General features: G+C 42.5%; 1 protein-coding gene across 1 annotated transcript in view; it reads right to left on the reverse strand.

The window, feature by feature from the left end:
- grm4 (glutamate receptor, metabotropic 4) overlaps positions 1-20,853 on the reverse strand; it is a 242,562-nt gene that overhangs the window by 80,600 nt on the left and 141,109 nt on the right. The window contains exon 3 of the mRNA XM_060919429.1: positions 185-320. Within this exon, the coding sequence (XP_060775412.1) occupies positions 185-320 (136 nt within the window). The remainder of the gene's footprint in view (positions 1-184; positions 321-20,853) is intronic.

The following is a 20,853-nucleotide window of genomic DNA, read 5'->3' on the forward strand; positions in this document are numbered from 1 at the left end:
AGATTTACTGCACCAAGAGTCAGTATGTAGTACACAGAAACTTACAGGTCAGTAGTTACACTGGAATTAAGTGAATGCATTTAGTCATATTCTGTATAATTAATCAGTAAATGAACATAGACAACCTTAGGTACTGTAAATAATGTTAACTAATGATGAAGAATGCAGTGTTATTAGGACTCACCTTATATCATCCTCATTTGCAAAAATAATGACTACTCTGGCATTTGGGTTTTCTACCAGGCGATGAATAATCTTGTCAAATTCCCCTGCTTTGGGCTCACGAGGGATCTTAACTGACTGGGAGATGCAGACACTCCCTGTGAAAAGATAAGATGAAACTTCACGAAAGAGAATTACATAAATAGACAACTTTCAAATGCCCTATGCTTTGAGCTGTTCATCTTTTGAATCATCAGTAAACACTTTGCAAAATGTGACATTAAGGACACTTTTTACTTCACAGTAAAGTGATGTAACAGTTCAGCCATCTTAAAATCCTGTCATGTCAAAAAAAAAAAAAAAGAATAAAGACGTTTCCAGTCTTATTTCCCCTATTGGGCCTTGTGTGGATTTTTTTAATCACTCCACAGTGCATCACATCCAGCTTTAAGTTGTTTTTATACAGCAAAATATAAAACAAGTATAGACATATTATGCATTATGTCCATGTTGTATTTGGAGCTGAACAACTAGGTCTCTCCAGAGATCTTATGCTATATCCAAACCTTAATTGCTCTGTCTGGAAACCTCAGTTTAACAATACACTGCTCCAATGGGCTCCTTAATTGTAACTATTTTTAAGTGTATTTTCATAATCTTGGAAGCTACTCTGTATTACAATGCATCAAGATTAAAGTATTTTTGCAAATGTAATTAATAATAATAATAATAATAATAATAATAATAATAATAATAATAATAATAATAATATTTACACTATATCCCACTTACTCCATATGTTGATCATGCAATATGTTAATGATTGATGTTTATTTATTAAATGTATAAGTAGGCTAGGAAGCTGGTGTAACTATCAAATAAAGGAAGACTGTCTCACTCAAAATCTTTATTCTTCAAACATTTATGTGGGGAATGTTTCATATATTCCAATAAATTTTGGAACATTATGGAGGCAGACATTTTGGACTACCAGAATCAGCTATTTCCTTCAAGCAATTTATCACTCTGCTGAAAAGGTGACAAGAGGTGGTGTCTCACAGCAAGCCTGACCTACTTACTATACTAATTTGCTACTTGGTTGTTGCTTTTATCTTCATGACAATACACCCCTATTTTTAAAAGACATACAGTGGTGCTTGAAAGTTTGTGAACCCTTTAGAATTTTCTATATTTCTGCATAAATATGACCTAAAACATCATCAGATTTTCACACAAGTCCTAAAAGTACATAAAGAGAACCCAGTTAAACAAATGAGACAAAAATATTATACTTGGTCATTTATTTATTGAGGAAAATGATCCAATATTACATATCTGTGAGTGGCAAAAGTATGTGAACATTTGCTTTCAGTATCTGGTGTGACCCCCTTTGTGCAGCAATAACTGCAACTAAACGTTTCCAGTAACTGTTGATCAGTCATAAAAAAAACCTCTCTTCACCAGGGATAATCAGCATGTTGCTTTCACAGGTGGGGGAGCAGTGTGCATGAGACAGGGGCATGGGGTAATATACATTTACAAAATTGTTTATGCGAAGCTAAGACTCTGTAGCGTAATGATGTCAAGCAAAAAATATGCAGACTTGGACATCCATCCATTATCTATCCTGCTTATCCATCAGGGTCATGAAGAAAGCTGGAGCCAATCTCAGTTGATTTCAGGTAAGAGGCAGAGTACACCCTGGGTAGGTCACCAATCTATTGCATGGCTAACACAAAAGACAAACAACCATTCACATTCATATTCCCACCAGTGAGCAATTGAGGCCCTGTCCACACGGCAACGGATTCAGGTGAATCTGATAAAATTGTTTATCGTTTCGGCCTGGCGTCCACACGGCCCCAGTGTTTTGGGTGCCCCAAAACGAAATCTTTTGAGAACGGGTTCCAGAGTGGAAAGATCTGGCAATGGCGCCGTTGCGAAGTCATCTGGATGAGTAGAACGGATTTGTTTACGATGACGTGACAACCACATGTGCTTCACGCCGGGTAGAAGTGTAACGAACTCGATGCGAGTTGTCAACAAATCCTATAACTTGGTTCATGAAACGCGCTTACAAAATATTTTCACTGTGAATATTTATTGTGTAATGGTGCAAAGTGAGAGAGAGAGAGAGAGAGAGAGAGAGAGAATAGCCCTTAGGGCAGAGTCAATCCCATCAGCAAAAATAGGGGAAAAAAAAGGAGCGATCTCACCTCTTCAGATGTTGGTTTAAGTCCTACAATACATTCCTCAAAAAGGGCGTAGAAGAACAAATTAATCCATCAACGTGTAGCATTCAATTTATTCCGGACCATTAAAGACGCCGCCTTCCGCGTAGAATCATACGTCATCCTCGCCGCCATATTGGATGGGGCAAAGCGAAGAATAAAGATGCCTCATTCATGTGCTGCGTTTAACTGTACCAACAGGTTTGCCATCCAAACGAGATCACATGGGATTACCTTTCACAGGTGAGACTGGAAAAATACTTTTCATTGTATTTGGTCATTATAACGTAATTTTATGAACAGATTTTTCTGACTGTGGCTAATATGAAGTCTCGCACATAATAGTTTATGTGCATGCGTCCTTACTTCTTCTATTATTCTGGTGTCTCCGATGGGACCGTCTTACAGCGCACCTAGAGGTGTGGCATGTGTATTGCATCGTTTTCAGCAAGCATTGCGTTGCCATATGTACCTGATATTTTACTGATCCGTTGCCCATGTGGACGCGATATTTTTTTTTTTAAATCTCGTTGCTGTTGTCGTGTGGATGTAGCCTTAGAGTAGTCAGTTAACCTAATCCACATGTCTTTGGACTGTGGAAGGAAACCAAAGCACCTGGGGGAAACTCATACAGGCACAAGGAGAACATGTAAACTCCACATAGAAAGGCCCCAAATCAGCCACAAGGTTCAAATCCAGAACATTCGTGCTGTGAGGTGACAGTGCTTACCACTGTGCCACCCAGATTTGGACACATTAATATAAATGTTTTTGAGTTAGGTAGATTTCTACTAGTCCAGTGCAAAACTAAAATTGGGGCCTCAACTATATCTCGGTTGATTACTGTACATTAGCAAAATGTTCATAAATTGGATTCTTTTTGCCCCACCATTGACATAAAAGTTAAGTTTCAGACTGCCTTTTTTTCCAAAGCAACCTGTCATAGTTGAATCTACATCCTGGTGCGGCCCTCAATTAATCTTCTGCACACTGAACAGCAATTTTTATTATGAACACACTCTTTATTATGAGATATTCTTAGTTTAGCACTTTTTAACCAGTCTCTTTCATGTCCCCAATCTTTTGCAGCTCTTGACAATTTTAAGATGATTTATTTGTTCCTGTCCTAAAAAAAGGGTAAGAGTTTGGCCTATATTTGTTGTGAAAAGACCACTACAGAATTTTAGAAGCAAAAAAGCTCCTTAAAAAGGTCCCATATGAGACAGGATTCTTAGAGCCATATGCAGGGCTATCTATATATTACAGTGTACCAAAGGACATTTAGGATGACTGATGAACTGTAGTTAAGAGACCTTGTCTCCACAGGGTAGTGAGTGAGGGGAACATTTATAGAGACAAAGCCAAACTATGAAGGAAAGTCAAACTGTGACTCATCACACCACTGTTTATTTTAGTTTAGCTGTAATTTATGAGCTACCAAATATGAAGTGTAAGTATATTTTTGGTATAGTGCACAAAATTGCATCAACAGAAGCAAGCACTCAGTTCTGTTGATGCAATTTTGCACACTATACAAAACATTCACTAATACATCACCTCTCTCTTTCTGTTATTTTCTCTTTTTCTTTCCCTTCCCATTTGATCTTTATGCAGCAATTTTCTGTGGTCTTAACCAAGTATGCAAATGACTAAGAACATGTGAAGAGTGAAGATATGGAATAGGATAGTATTCTTTAAACCGATTCATCAGTTTAAACTGCTTTATTGAATTGAATATGTGAGACAAAGACCTGATATAGTGCGACATTACACAAGCAATGGACCATTTGAAAAGAATGCACAGTACTGATGCAAATCCTCTGTTACCTCTGAAATGATGGTCATGTGGCCAAAGCCTGTATTGTCTGACTGTGTCCACTTTTCTGCTTTCTTGCCTCAGCTTAGTAAAAGTAAATCTCATTAAACAAGCACTCAGGTCTGAATCGTTTTGCACTGTACACTGTGAGGGCTAATTCTACAGCCATATAACATGAGAAATTCTGAGTGCACCAAATACTACCGAGATATAAGGTAAATAAATTAATTAATAATAAATAAGGACTCTAGTACTTCCCAGCAGTAGCCTACAGTTAGGAATGGACAGCAGGCTTCAGTAGGGCCCTTTCCAGGAAGGTCCATTATATAAATTACTTAATGGGCCACAGAGTGTCAACTGCACTCAGTGGATCCAGAGAATAAGAGGATAAGGGAGCATTGTTATTGATGCTTAAATCAGCATATGTTTAATAATCAAATAAAAAAAAGCTCACAGAAAAAGAGAATAAACATTTGTCTTACAGGGAAGGTTAAATTAAATTACTGAAATGTGTGTAATGTCTACAAGCTCCTCTCTGGCTTAGAAAATGCCCATCAATTTGGGAATGCTATGTAATACTGCAAATCAAGTGTAATTTCATTTCAGAGCCTGTGGATCTAGCAAAGTTTTATTGTGATTTTATAGGTCACATCAGTAGCAGCACTTCTTTTACACAATTTTTTAGGTGTACATTCATCTTCAGTAAACATCTTATCTTTGTCAGGGTCATCATGAATCTGTAGCCTATAAGAATACATATTCAATAGAATGAATCACAGGGCACTATGCTCACACACGTTCACATCTGTGGGAAATTTTGAGTTTTCAGTCCACCTACTGTCATGCTTTTGAAAGGAAGTAAGAACCCACATGGACACAGTGAGAACATGGGGAACTCCACACAGACAGTAACCTGAGTGCAGGATTGAAACCAAATCTGTGAGGCGGCAGCGCTACCAGCAGCGCCACAGTGTTGTCTGAATGAATTGATTTAAATAAGCAAAATTAAATTAGTCCAGGATATTTTTCAAATTAAAGAAAGAAAATCCAAGCATCCCGAGGATGGAAATTGCATGGATGCAAGAGAATCACATTAACTTTGCGGACAATTATGTCCTGTACTGTTGGTGTGTGTTCTGTTCTTCGTTGTTTTGTTACAGCTGAGCTGTGCAGGTTTGCTGTGTGTTGACAGTAATTAACTACCCACTATAACTAAGTTATATTGTGTTAAATCAGTTAGTTTGTCATAAGAAAAGTTATTGCAAATATAAGACCTCACAATTTTAAAACTGTAGACAAAACCTATAAGGGAATCATGTAACAGGGAAATTGAAAAACAAAACATGGATTAATAATTAGCTATTTAAATATATTATAAAATATATTAAAATGAGGAAATCATCATACTGAAAAATAAGTATTTCTTTTTTTCCCCCATTACCTCACATTTCCCATTTCCTTTTTGTCCCCCCCCCTTCAGTTGCTACCAAAATGGCAAGCGCTAAGTCAACATGACACAATGCCAGACCCTTATCATACTGTAGATTTGTGCAGTGTCAATTATCCTTCCCAGGCACACTGAGAGCAAAGTGAAGAATCTCATAATGCAGCCATTACTTTCAAAGATTCAGCAAAACATCTTCAACAACACTTAAAGAGGCAATGCTGTTTGATGAATTTCTCTTAAAGTGTGACTTTCATTGGGGTGGCACGGTGGTGTAGTGGTTAGCACTGTTGCCTCACAGCAAGAAGGTCCTGGGTTCAAGCCCAGTGGCTGGCGAGGGCCTTTCTGTGTGGAGTTTGTATGTTGTCCGCGTGGGTTTCCTCCGGGTGCTCCAGTTTCCCCCACAGTCCAAAGACATGCAGGTTAGGTTAACTGGTGGCTCTAAATTGACCGTAGGTGTGAATGGTTGTTTGTCTATTGCCCCTTTTCCACCAAAGCAGTTCCAGGGCTGGTTCGGGGCCAGTGCTTAGTTTGGAACCGGGTTTTCTGTTTCCACTGACAAAGAACTGGCTCTGGAGCCAGAAAAAACAGTTCCAGGCTAGCACCAACTCTCTGCTGGGCCAGAGGAAAGAACCGCTTACGTCAGCAGGGGGCCGGAGTTGTTAAGACCAACAACAATAACAAGACCGCGAAAGATCACCATTTTTAAGCGACGAGAAGCAGCAGCTGTACAAACGCGAAGTCATCCATTATTATTATTATTATTGTTGTTGTTGCTGCTGCTGCTTCTTCCGTGTTGTTTTTGCTTTGATATTCGTGCCAAGGTTTATGCAAACGTAGCGACGTAACTGACGTATACAGCGACGTAATGACGTATACAATGACGTAACTGACGTATACAGCGACGTAATGACGTGGTTTCCCTTAGCACCGCGAGCTATGGAAAAACAAACTGGTTCTCAGCTGGCTCACAAGTTGAACGAGTTGTGAACCAGCACCAGCCCTGGCCCCGAACCAGCCCTGGAACTGATTTGGTGGAAAAGGGGTATATGTGTCAACCTGCGATGACCTGGTGACTTGTCCAGGGTGTACCCTGCTTCTTGCCCATAGTCAGCTGGGATAGGCTCCTGTGACCCTGTACAGGATAGGCGGCTACAGATAATGGATAGATGTAACTTTCATTTGATGTCTTCTGTATTATTCCAGACATTTCCAAAGTTGTAATATGTCTGTTTGTTGTCTTAGCCAAAGCAGCAGCTCAGAGCTGGATTTTTTTTTGGGTGGAGCTCAAAAATGGAGTTCATGAAGTCACTGTAGAACAAAGACAAACACTGTCAGTTTCCCAAGATCTCCAGCTGACTCCCACATATTGAAGAACACAAGCTTTACACAAGTCATCTCGGGTCAAAACACTATTAGTTTCTTATGAGTCACTTATGAATTAATTTTGAACTGGCACAGTAAATTATGAATAAATTATAAATTATGCATTTTTCTCAGCAACTCTACATTTAATTAGTACCCGTAGAGTTGCAGTTTGGAACAAACTTAATCTTATTTAACCAAGTAATACCTACTATATAACATAACATTATTTTCAAAATGTTTATTAATTGTGTACAAATGTCTCAATCTCCCTAATGCCATACAATTGTAGTTAAATGATTTTTGCTCTTTAAGAACAAAAATATCATTCCCAACTCTCACTGCTACAGATGAATAACCTCAGACTTGATTACATATACAGTACCAAGGTCTCTAAGGCATTGATTAGAATCTTTGTGTAGATTCAATTATTGTAGGTGAATCCTGTTAATTTAAAATTTCCAGTTTATGTATATAGTGTGTAGTGTGAATTGCTTTTTTGCAGCCTGTTATTAAAGCCTGCTATGTCTGAAAATTACTCATCAGTCAGTGGTGGCCCATGTGGAGTCCATAATAGCTCTGGCCAATAGTCTCCCCCTGTGCTGCATATTTGTGGCAGTCACCCCTCAAAAGTTATCTACGGTAATTTAATCTGCTGTTTGATAAATCGGCTCTTCAAAGTCCCTCAGAAGTAGGCACATTATAAATTTAGCCCATTACTATGACGCTAAAGAAACTGAAAGAATTGAACATGATTGTGATTCAAGGGCAGTCAATAGAGCAGTAGTTAAAAGAATACTATGAGAGCCACAGCTATTTAATTATATGTGCTTTTTGTTTAATATTGCTGTATTTAGAAGTCAGAATGGAAAATCTTTTTGTTCGTCAACAAAACTGCAATCCACTTATGCAACATACCTTACTGATTGCTGCAAATGTTATTGTCTTCTCCGAATTGCATTTCAATCTATTATAATCAATGTAGCACCATAATGAAATGTAGGACTAATCACTATCCAATCATAGCCCTCTATTGATATGTGGGTGTGATGGAGATTACAGACTGTAGCCTCGGAAAAGGGGAACTCAGACTGATGGAAATTATTCCTTTTTGTTAATTATTATTCCCTTATTGTTTCAAGTCAACCAAAAACATTGACCAAAAACAAAAAAATAAATTCTTGGTCTTAATGGTTCTTAATTAAGATTCATTACTGTTCTCCATCACCTCATTCTGTTAATGTTAAAAATCATTTCTAAGTAACTTAAGTTAGTTTAACTATGTACTGATCTCTAAACATTGTTGAATAGATAGTTTTCACATGACGTCACAGAGTCGGGGATTCCCTGGTGGCGGCCATCTTGGAGGGCTAGCTTCCCGTACGGGTCACTGAGCACACATTGTAGCGCGCGAGTTACATTCATTTATATATTATTTACATTTATAGTTACATTACTACTATTTAAAGCTAGCAATGGTGCACACCTGTTGTATTCATGGCTGTCGTAATAGGTCAGATGATGAAGTCAAGCGGAGCTTTTATGGAATTCCCACTGTACGGGAGCACGAAGGCGAGCAAACAAACTCAGCATACAAAGGAGAAGTCTATGGCTTGCGAGAATCAACCGCAAGGATTATCAGCCTTCCAAACTCAGCAAAGTCTGCTCCGATCATTTTATAAGTGGTAAGTTGTTTAAATAAACAATCAATTGTGTTTAAGTTTGCTTTTGGAAACCAAAACATCATGTGAACAATCTCTGGAGAATGCCTAACTGGAACCGCTGAGTGTACGTTTACATTGTAATGTACACTTAATATCGCTCGTTTGTCATGTTTCTATTTGAAACTTGTCACTTCACTCACGCAAGGGTCATTTTTGAAAAACATTTTAGGTCTATTCTGTATGATTTAATTTGTATTTGGGATGCAAACAGTGCGCCTTTTGGCGGATGCCGCCTGAAACGCACAGATCCGGTTTTTTTGGGGGGGGGGGGGGGGGGCGTTGGAGTGTCTGATTATAATTTCAAAGTAAATTCTGTATTAAGATTACTAAATAAGCAAATCCGTTACAGTCCATGAAACAGGAAGTATAAGGATAAGAAAAAAACAGTTTAAATCGGGAAGCTGCGCACATTTGCGCAGCCTGAGCGGTGTGCAGGACTGCGCAAATGTGCGCAGCTTCCCGATTTAAAGTGTTTTTTTCTTATCCTTATACTTCCTGTTTCATGGACTGTAATGGATTTGCTTATTTAGTAATCTTAATACAGAATTTACTTTGACATTACAATCAGACACTCCCAACGCCCCCCCTAAAAAACCCCCCGGATCTGCGCGATTCAGGGGCATCCGCCAAAAGGCGCGCTGTGAATATATAAAGTTGTGTATATATCAGACAGTCTTTAAAGTTTGATGAAGTCAGTTTCAGGCTTTGGAGCAGGCTTTGGCAGTTTCAGGCTTTGGCAGCCCTGCATAGTCACTTGAAAATGCATCTTTGTCCACTTCATAGGGGTCAATTCCCCCAATCAAGGCCAGTTTGGCTGCATACCGTTGTCGTGAGATGTCGTCTAATGTATCTATATACTTCTGTTTGCTTGATTTTGCCAACATTGATCTTTATTTTAGAAAACTGACTATACAACTTCATAAATTCGTCCGAGATAACGTAGCCGGTAGTGGCGATGGTCCGTTTTGTTTGCCCTCCAAGATGGCAGCTGGGGGGCGTTCCCCGGAATGCCGTGATGTCAGTGAAAACTATCTATAGCCTGTCTGCCTAAGACCACATCCAGGTCAGCTCTTTGTCAGGCATCTTGTAAACTATTGCACCCTACTGAACTGTAATAACTTTATTACAATTATCAATATATAAGTTAATTACAATATTAATTTATTTTATTACAACTTTATTGTAATATGTAACTTTATTACAATTATCAATATATAACTGTAATAAGCTTTATTACAATAATCAATAAGCTTTAAAGATTGATATGTGCACATTCAAATTCACTTGAACAAATTACCTGTTGACACAAAACCCCATTTCCAATAATTTAGAACACATGCATGCAAGTGTGCTTATCAATTTTACTTGCGATTTTTAGATGCTACCACTTACAGTATATTACTCTTTATTATTAGTCTACACTTATTGTCCTCCTTGTTTATTGCTTGTATACTGATACAAGTTAAAATGTCAAATGCAAAAATGTAAATGCAAATTTACACACACCATAACCAGATGCAAGTTTGATTATACAGACATATCAAAGATGAATCTAATGAATAAGGAAACTGTTAACTGTGAAATTGTGTATGCTTATTTCATGATGTGACTGTATATAACTTTGATGAAATACAACACGTTTTCTAGCTAGCTAACTTTAACTAGATGGTAAATTGGCTCGTGTTACACTTGTTAATGTACTCATAAAAAAAAATAAACATGATCGAAGCTTTTGATTAGAAATAAGTGCCTTCTTTGCTTGCAATGCACTCAGTGGTCTTACCCCAACATTTTTAGTTTATTATGATCTGCCAATCATGCTTCAGTCAAAAGGTGCAGGTTACTTATTAAAACCTAGAATGACAAAGATTAAAGCAGGGGAAAGAGCTTTTGTCCTGCAATGAACCCGAGCAAGGAATTAACCTTACAATTAGTGGTCAACACTCATACACAGGCTAGGTCTCCCATGAAATTCTATTTGTTTCCTCAGGCTAAGTAGCTCTTCGCTTAAAGTCAAACAAAACCTAAAAATAAATGTTGTTTGCTGATCACAGCAAGTGCCCTGATGCACCGCATGTTTAAATTAAAAATAAAACTTTATAACAACAATTTAACCATTTTAAAAGTTATAATATTTTTTTTTAAAATAGGCTTATCTGGACGCAACCATTTGCACTGAAACCGGATATCGATCTGTGACGTTACTGGCACACTAATATGCCGTTCACCTTTGTTGCACATCAAATAAATGCTTCTAATTCTAAAAAAATCTATCTATCTATCTATCTATCTATCTATCTATCTATCTATCTATCTATCTATCTATCTATCTATCTATCTATCTATGCCACTGTGCTCTGTGTGTGTGTATGTATGTGCGCACGCATGCATTTTCACTGCTTCAAATGGGTTGAATACAGAGAAAGAACTTCACTGTGCTGTAATGTATATGTGACAAATAAAGGCTCCTAACTGTAAAAATCTAATTAGAATTTTTCAGAAACTGTGATTTTTATTGCCAACAAAATCCACGAATTAACAGACAATTTTTATGAAGTTTAAATCTCACTCGGCTTGATAATGCATACGCGGTACTGACACAGATACTAGTAACCATCTCGTTGCCATTGCAATATGATTCTTGCTGTCTAAAAAGATCACTTTTCTCAGTGAATAAAAACAAACGAAAGTAAGTCATATACAAATACAAGGAAAATTTGATTTTTTTTGGGGGGGGAATAAAAAACAAAACAAAACAACTGGCCTGCAATGGAGTTTATAGCCAGCAAAAGACTCCCCAAAGCCTGGGTGATTGTGCTCACTGTTTACTTGTGTGCGTGCGTGTGTGTGTGTGTGTGTGAGTGTGGTTGTTTGCAACAATTTAGAAGTGATGTATCCATGAGATCCACTAGCCTCAGTACGTCATGTAGCGTGTGGGTGATGTCATGATTTGTACTCAGAGCACGATATTTGAACCTTCGAGAGAGTGATGGCAGTGCCCAGGGATATTGTTTTTCTTTTAAAATAAAATCTCTACACACTATACATGTACAAATATGAACAAGTGACCATTCAAACATGTCTTGTATGGCTATTATCTGTCAGTATAAAGGAGTTTATTTTGAGGGGGGTTTATATTGAAGCACAGATATGGGGAGTTCATGGGTGGAGAATAAACTCCCCAGTCTCACATATCCACTCATGATTGTTGATGGTGGAGCAGGGTGATTTTGTTTGTTTGTTTGTTTGTTTGTTTGTTTGTTTGGTTGTTTGTTTCCCCACAGTGCCCTCATGCCTGTGTTACCTTCTGGCTATCCCTTTTTATTATGCTGTCATGGCTAAAACTGCTGGAGTCCACACTTGCACTCTGATTACACTATACATCCTTTTAGGTCATTGTATGCTCTTATCATATCTGATAATCTGTTCTCTCAGTCCACCAAATGGCAGATGTACTCTTGCTGCCCAATGTGATGCCAGTGCCAGAACCTGACATGTTTTACTTGCTGTAGCTTTCCTCCACCTGTGGACCTGTCTGATTCATCTTGATGATTTACTTATGGTCTGTTTTCCCTGCTTATTCAGCTCTAAGCTATCTTGTGATGAACCTACAAAACATTTTATGTTTCATGTCCCATGCTCATTCCAAGACTCTGCTTCAAAATAGGATCACATCTATCTATCTATCTATCTATCTATCTATCTATCTATCTATCTATCTATCTATCTATCTATTGTATATTTCTCTAGATGACATTCTACTGGAATCTGGTGTCACCCATTAGATGTTTAAATTTGGTTACTCATGGTTTCCATGTCATATTGTCAAAGGGTTGTTGTTGTTGTTTTTTTTCCTCTCACTGTTGCAATTAGTGTATTGGGGATTCAAATCCACATCCAAACTTGTGTAAAGTTGCTTTGAGACAAGGTCTCTTGTTAACATAAAATTGAATTAAGGACATGGTGTGACGCTTCCCTGCTAGATTTCACACTATACTGTTACTTGCCCTTATCTGCTAATGTCATAATGCTAATCTGCTCACTGTCACTCGGTTTCATGATTAATAAACAAAAAGGATTATGCTTATAGGATTGGCAGACTGAATCTCAAAAGGCATATGCAACAGAGATGTGGACTTGTTGGACATTGACAGACTTGCACTTAACTGAGAGCTAAAGTCTTGAAATTTCGCCCTAAATAAAACATGAACCAAAAAAATCTAAATGATGAGCATTTAAATTGAAAATACTACTGCATCTCAAATAATTAGAATATCGTGAAAAAGTTCAATATTTTCCATCAGTTATTTAAGAAAGTGAAAATGTAATATATTCTAGACTCATTACTTGTAAACTAAAAAGTTTCAAGCATTTTTTTCTATTTTAATTTTGATAATTATGGTCTACAGTGCAAAAAAAATCTCAAAATATGAGAATATTTCATTTCAAGTTTGAGTAAAATGATATAAACACTGTATCTCTCGGTCTAGTTCAGTACACACAACCACAAGCATGAGGAAGACTGCTACCTTGACAGTTGTCCAGAAGATGATCGCGAACACCCTCCACAAGGAGGATAAGCCACAGAAGGTCATTGCTGAAAAGGCTGGCTGGAAAAGGTGCACAAGCAACAGGGATGACTGCAGCCTTGAGAGGATTGTCAAGAAAAGTCTATTCAAAAACTTGGGAGAGCTTCACAAGGAGTGGACTGAGGCTGGTGTCAGTGCATCAAGAGCCACCAAACACAGACGTCTTCTGGAAAGGAGCTACAACTGTCACATTCCTTCTGGCTTCAGTAACACCTCAGCAGTGCCAAAGGCTGATCGCCGCATGCCACGCTGCGTTGATGCAGTAATTTGTGGTAAAGGAGCCCCAACCAAGTACTGAGTGTATAAATGAACATACTTTTCAGAAATTAGACATTTCTGTATTGTAAATCCTTTTTTGATTGATCTTAGGAAATGTTCTAATAATTTGAGATACTGGAGTTCTGATTTTCATGAGCTATCGGCCATAATCATCAAAATTAAAATAAAAAGGCGTATTCTGTGTTCCATGTGTAATGACTAGAAAAGCACTCGGAGAGTGCAGACCTCTGCCAAGAATCCTTTAAAAAATTCCGGGATCCAGAAGGTGATCCGGATCACCGCCTGTGGCAGCGGGGGCGCGGTCAAGCGCCTGTCTGTGACAGGAGGGCGGAGTCAGGGAAGGTGAGTGGCAGAATCACTACACCTGAGAGCAATTAACCTGTGTTTGTGTGTCTTCCCAGTGACCGCGCCCTATATAAGGAGGGAGAGCAGAGAGCAGAGGACCGCTTCCCTGAACAGACACCCGTCGTGTGTGTGTGTCTGAGTGACTGTTATACTGAAAAGTGTGACAATAAATGCTAAATTTGAACCTGAGCTCTGTCCTGCCGTCCTCTGTGCTCCACCCACCTGCTCCGAACTGTCACAGTGGTGCCGAAACCCGGGATCTGGAGCACAGCAGCCTCACAGCCCCATGGAGTCCTCCCCGTTCGCTGAACTGGTCCACACCCTTGCCACGGCCCAGCAAAGCCAGCACAAGGTGCTACTCACCCTCCGAAAGGAGCAAGAAGAACGGTTCGAGGCCCTGGTGTTGGCCCAACAAGAAGATCGACAGGCGTTCCGGCACCTCCTCGCGTTGTCGGGGCCCACCAGCGCTCCTACCGCGGGCCCGTCTCCCCTCACCGTCACCAAGATGGGCCCGCAGGACTACCCCGAGGCGTTCATCATGCTCTTTGAGCAAGTCGCCGAAGCCTCGGGGTGGCCGATGGAGCAGCACGCGGCGCGCCTCCTCCCCCTGCTCACGGGAGAAGCACAGCTGGCCGCGCTACTGCTCCCCGCCGACCACCGGCTGGCCTACGCGGACCTCCGCCGGGCCGTCCTCCAGCGCGTGGGGCGCACTCCAGAACAGCAGCGCCAGCACTTCCGCGCGCTGCGCTTGGAGGAAGTCGGCCGGCCGTTCGCGTTTGGCCAGCAGCTCCGGGACGCCTGCTGGCGGTGGCTGAGGGCCAACAACCGCGACGCCGAAGGAATCCTCAACCAGGTGGTGCTGGAACAGTTCGTCGCTCGCTTGCCAGCAGGAACTGCGGAGTGGGTCCGGTGCCACTGCCCGGCGTCACTGGATCAGGCAGTCGAGCTGGCGGAGGACCATTTGGCGGCTGTCCCGGCGGCAGGACAGCAGATGGCATCTCCTCTTCTCTCCTTTTCTCTCTCTCTCTCTCCCCCTCCTCCTGTGTCCCGTCCTCGCCCCATTCCCCCACCGTGGAGGCGGGGGCCGGCACCACCCCAGCCAGCCCGCTGCACCGGTGCCCTCCCGTTTCTCCCTTCTGTGTCTGTCTCTCCCCCACCTCAGGTGAGTGAGCCCCAGATCACCGGTGCAGAGGGAAAGCCCGGGCCGGTTTGCTGGCGCTGCGGGGAGCCGGGCCACCTTCAACAGCAGTGCACGGCAATGGAGGTGGGCGCGGTGGTTCGGATCCCCAACGCGCCAGAGGCCGCCCTCAATCGGGCCGGAGTGTATCGCATACCGGTGAGTATCCAAGGGGATACATATCAGGCGTTGGTGGATTCTGGTTGCAATCAGACCTCAATTCGCCAAAGCCTGGTTCAAAACGAGGCATTGGGGGGAGCACAGGGGGTGAAGGTGTTGTGTGTGCACGGGGATGTTCACCACTACCCTTTGGTGTCAGTCCACATTTTTTTTCAGAGGGGAAAAAGCCATAGTGAAGGTGACGGTTAATCCTCGCCTTACCCACTCTTTAATTTTGGGGACTGATTGGCCGGGATTTTGGGATTTAATGACACATTTAGTGAGGAGTGGGTCCTGCCATTTAACAGGGGGAGGTCCCGGTGTCGCTTTGGCGGGAGCAGCTGTCACAGAGCCGTCTACGTCATCTCCGCGTCAGAGTGAGGAGCCGCCGGCTCCTCCTCTCTCTATTGGGGAATCCATCGCGGATTTCCCATTAGAACAGTCGCGAGACGAGAGTCTGAGGCATGCGTTTGACCAAGTGAGAGTAATCGATGGTCAAACGCTCCCGCCGAACGCCACCCCGTCCTTCCCTTACTTCGCGATTATGAAGGATATGTTATACCGAGTGACGCAGGACACTCAAACTAAAGAGCGAGTCATGCAACTTTTAATTCCGAAGAGCCGCCGGGAATTGGTATTCCCGGCGGCTCACTTTAATCCCATGGCTGGACACTTAGGGCAGGATAAAACACTAGCCCGAATAATGGCCCGATTCTATTGGCCGGGGATTCGCGGCGATGTCCGTAGGTGGTGTACGGCATGCCACGAATGCCAGTTAGTAAATCCAGCGGCCATTCCAAAAGCGCCTTTGCACCCTCTACCGTTAATCGAGACCCCGTTCGAAAGAATTGGGATGGATCTCGTCGGGCCATTAGATCGGTCAGCACAAGGGTACCGCTTTATATTAGTTCTAGTGGACTATGCAACGTGATACCCGGAAGCAGTGCCTCTTCGCAATATCTCAGCACGCAGTATTGCGGAGGCACTCTTCCGCGTTATCTCCCGAGTTGGAATCCCGAAAGAGATTCTGACTGACCAAGGTACCTCGTTTATGTCACGTACACTGAACGAACTGTATGGGTTATTGGGTATTAAGCTGATCCGCACCAGCGTGTATCACCCACAAATGGACGGTTTAGTTGAACGGTTCAACCGCACCCTCAAGAACATAATTAAAAAATTCGTAAGTGAGGATGCACATAATTGGGATAGATGGCTCGAACCCTTGCTCTTTGCAGTGCGAGAGGTCCCCCAAGCCTCCACGGGGTTCTCCCCGTTCGAACTGTTATACGGGCGTAAGCCGCGCGGCATCCTAGACGTGCTGTGGGAAAATTGGGAGGAGGGACCTTCACCAAGTAAAAACGAAATCCAATACGTTATTGACCTGCACGCAAAACTCCACACGCTCACGCACCTAACTCAGGAGAATTTGCGGCAGGCCCAAGAACGACAAGCCCACCTGTACGACAAGGGTACGTGCCTTAGGGAGTTTGCACCGGGAGAGAAAGTACTCGTACTGTTGCCCACATCAAGCTCCAAATTAGTCGCCAAGTGGCAAGGACCCTTTGAGGTCACACGGCGAGTCGGGGACGTTGACTATGAGGTGAGGCGGACGGATAGGGGCGGGGCGCTACAGATTTACCACCTCAACCTACTCAAACTCTGGAACGAGGAGGTCCCCGTGGCGTTGGTGTCGGTGGTTCCGGAGAAGGCGGAGCTGGGGCTGGAGGTTCAAAAAGGGACATTGGCATCACATACCTCTCCGGTCCCCTGTGGAGACCACCTCTCCCCGACCCAACTCACGGAGGTCGCCCAGTTGCAGACCGAGTTTTCGGATGTGTTCTCACCCCTGCCCGGTCGCACTAACCTCATAGAGCACCACATAGAGACGCCCCCGGGGGTGGTAGTGCGTAGCCGCCCTTACAGGCTACCCGAACATATAAAAAAAAGGTGGTTCGGGAAGAACTTCAGACCATGCTCGAAATGGGCATCGTCGAGGAGTCCCACAGTGACTGGAGCAGCCTGGTGGTCTTGGTACCCAAGGACGACGGGTCGGTCCGGTTCTGTGTGGACTATAGAAAAGTCAACGTGGTGTCTAAATTCGATGCGTACCCAATGCCTCGTATTGACGAGCTGCTCGATTGACTAGGCACGGCTCGCTTTTATTCGACACTGGATTTGACGAAGGGATATTGGCAGATCCCCTTGACTCCACTATCCCAATAAAAAACGGCCTTTTCCACACCGTTTGGGTTACACCAATTCGCCACACTTCCGTTTGGGCTGTTTGGGGCGCCCGCTATGTTTCAGCGGCTGATGGACCGGGTCCTCCACCCCCACGCCACCTATGTGGCCGCCTATCTTGATGACATCATCATATACAGTAATGACTGGCCGAGGCACTTGGAACACCTAAGGGCCGTCCTTAGGTTGCTGAGGCGAGCAGGTCTCACAGCCAACCCAAAGAAGTGTGCGATTGGGCAGGTGGAAGTACGGTATCTGGGCTTCCACTTGGGCAACGGGCAGGTGCATCCCCAAATTAACAAGACCGCAGCAATTGCGGCCTGCCCGAGGCCCAAGACCAAAAAGGGGATGAGACAGTTCCTGGGGCTGGCTGGCTATTATCGTAGGTTTATACCTAATTATTCGGACGTCACCAGCCCGCTGACTGATCTCACTAAAAAGGGGGCACCAGATCCGGTCCAGTGGATGGAGCAATGCCAGCGGGCTTTTTCAGAGGTAAAGGCTGCACTGTGTGGGGGGCCACTTCTACACTCCCCTGACTTTTCTCTCCCTTTTATGTTGCAGACCGATGCGTCGGACAGAAGGCTGGGGGCGGTTTTGTCCCAGGAGGTGGAGGGGGAGGACCGCCCCGTCCTGTATATCAGCAGGAAGCTGTCAGTGCGTGAGGGGCGCTACAGCACCATAGAGAAAGAGTGTCTGGCCATCAAGTGGGCGGTCCTCGCCCTCCGGTACTACCTGCTGGGGCGCCCTTTCACCCTCTGTTCGGACCACGCGCCCCTCCAGTGGCTCCACCGCATGAAAGATGCCAACGCGCGGATCACCCGTTGGTATCTGGCACTCCAACCCTTTAATTTCAAGGTGGTCCACAGGCCGGGGGCACAGATGGTCGTGGCGGACTTCCTCTCCCGTGGGGGGGGGGGGGGGGGGGGAGTCGGCTGCAGGCCGGACAGCTGCCCGGCCTGAGTCGGGCGGTGGGGGTATGTGGCAGCGGGGGTGTGGTCAAGCGCCGGTCTGTGACAGGAGGGCGGAGTCAGGGAAGGTGAGTGGCAGAATCACTACACCTGAGAGCAATTAACCTGTGTTTGTGTGTCTTCCCAGTGACCGCGCCCTATATAAGGAGGGAGAGCAGAGAGCAGAGGACCGCTTCATTGAACAGACACCCGTTGTGTGTGTGTGTCTGAGTGACTGTTATACTGAAAAGTGTGACAATAAATGCTAAATTTGAACCTGATCTCTGTCCTGCCGTCCTCTGTGCTCCACCCACCTGCTCCGAACTGCCACACCGCCAAAATGTAATGGATTGTTACTTGTGCCCAGTCACACCTCTGGAAAAAATTTCAGAGCAATCCATTCATAACTTTTTCCGTAATGTTGCTAACAGACAAACAAACAAACAAACCAACGCTACTGAAAACATAACCCCCTTGGCGGAGGTAAATATATAAGATATTAAAGTTCACCTTTATAATTAAATTACAAAAAAAAATCATGATGTTCTAATTGTTTGACATGCACTAGATTGAAAAGTCTAGTACTAGAAAAAAAAATCAAATTGTTTTTTTTTTTTAATTGGCCTATGACTGCTCTGTACTGTATTTATTGCAGAGTACGTCCCACAGCAATGCAACTTTTTTTTGGGGGGGGGGGGGGATCAGCTTGGGGCCATGCAACACACACAGCAAGTTCATAACACAGAAGGGTTCTATTTATCCTTAATGAATACATTATTAGGAAGTTAACAATAAATGCAGCTACTAATGTGTTTCACACACATTTTCTTACAGAGAAGAACGAGGTACCTATAAACTAAAGGTTGTAATCAACACCTGTACAGTTTGGCAACTTAAGTTCCATATTCAGAATCAGCATATGCAAATGCTTTAGTTGATCTTCTGGGCTTCCAATTCAGATTGTTGCAATTACTATCATGCATTTCACTTACCTCAGCTAGCAGATTTATTTATTTAATTGTATTTATTTATTTATTTTTTTTAAAGTAATAGCATCCGCTGCTGAAAGTGTGACATTTAGGTGGGGTGAAAATGTTGTATCTACTGTTGAGAGTTGCAGCAACTGACTAGACAAACTATGATAAATGCCATTTTTGTTATATAGTTCACAAACAGTTGCACACAGTTTAATGTGGCCACAGGTTTTTAATGTCAGCACATGGAGTAGGTTATTTTATTGCTTTTTTATCATTTGTTATTTTGAGTTGTCGATCCAATAAATTCATTCAAAAACTACCATGCATGTATGTTTTAGTATTTTGTATTTAAGTCATCTATGCACATAAAAAATATGAACATTAGACCTGGCGTTAGATCAGTAGTGCCTCCAGTCAACATTAGCAGAAGTATTTGAGAAAGAACATGTATTAAACTGTGCCCTCTAGGGCTGGATGAAGGCACCCCTGGTTTAGACTATTCTCTTCTTTACATCTTCCCATTACACTCGAGAAAGCAAAAAAAAATCAGACATTTCCTCAATATCGCCTAGCTGCTGAGATGATCTGTTGTAGGTCTCATATATTATCTGAGCCATGCACATGGATCATTTAGTAGCCTAGACAAATGTCTTATATAATCAGTGTAATCACAGGCATATACATCTCAGTGAATTGTTGAGAAATAATTCCTCAACCAACACTCACTCCCATATTGATATATTTCGAGTCCCTCAATCCCATGTGACATTACTGATTCTATTAAAAGATGTGCAAAATGAAAACTGTACTGAATTGTACATAATAACAGGTGTGTCATAGGACATTACAGTCAGGCATCATATTACATTATATTTTCACTGTTAAGCACGTTAAAATCTACATCAACAGAGCTCTAAAGAACAGCATTCATGATGAAGCAATCCAAATATGTAGCTGTAACGTTAATCCTGCTTGGTTTGGATTCCAGGGTAGATATGCAAACACCTCTAATACAAAGATTCTTGGCTGCTCATATACCTGTAGGGTTTTTTTTTTCATTCCATAGTTTATCCTCTATCTTGTTGTGGCAACAGGGACATATTCGAGGGTCAGCAGTGGACGAAGAAGAGGTGGGTTGAACCGGCAGGTAATACATGATGATTCTCACCTGTGTCTAGTTACTGCGAGTTTATTTATTTGTGTCTTGTGTGTGCTTTTGATAGGCCCATAACCAGTGAGATATAGATCTGCACAACATGGAGTTGTGAGAGTGTGGGTGTGTGCTAAATGAGCCAAAACCACTGAACAGAGAAAGCTGCAATAAAATAAAGTGCACTTTTACCTTACCATAAGCTTGCCTTCCTTCTCTTCATTTTCCCTCAAACACTGTT

This window comes from Neoarius graeffei, chromosome 4, assembly GCF_027579695.1.
Source record: "Neoarius graeffei isolate fNeoGra1 chromosome 4, fNeoGra1.pri, whole genome shotgun sequence".
NCBI classification, from domain to species: domain Eukaryota; kingdom Metazoa; phylum Chordata; class Actinopteri; order Siluriformes; family Ariidae; genus Neoarius; species Neoarius graeffei.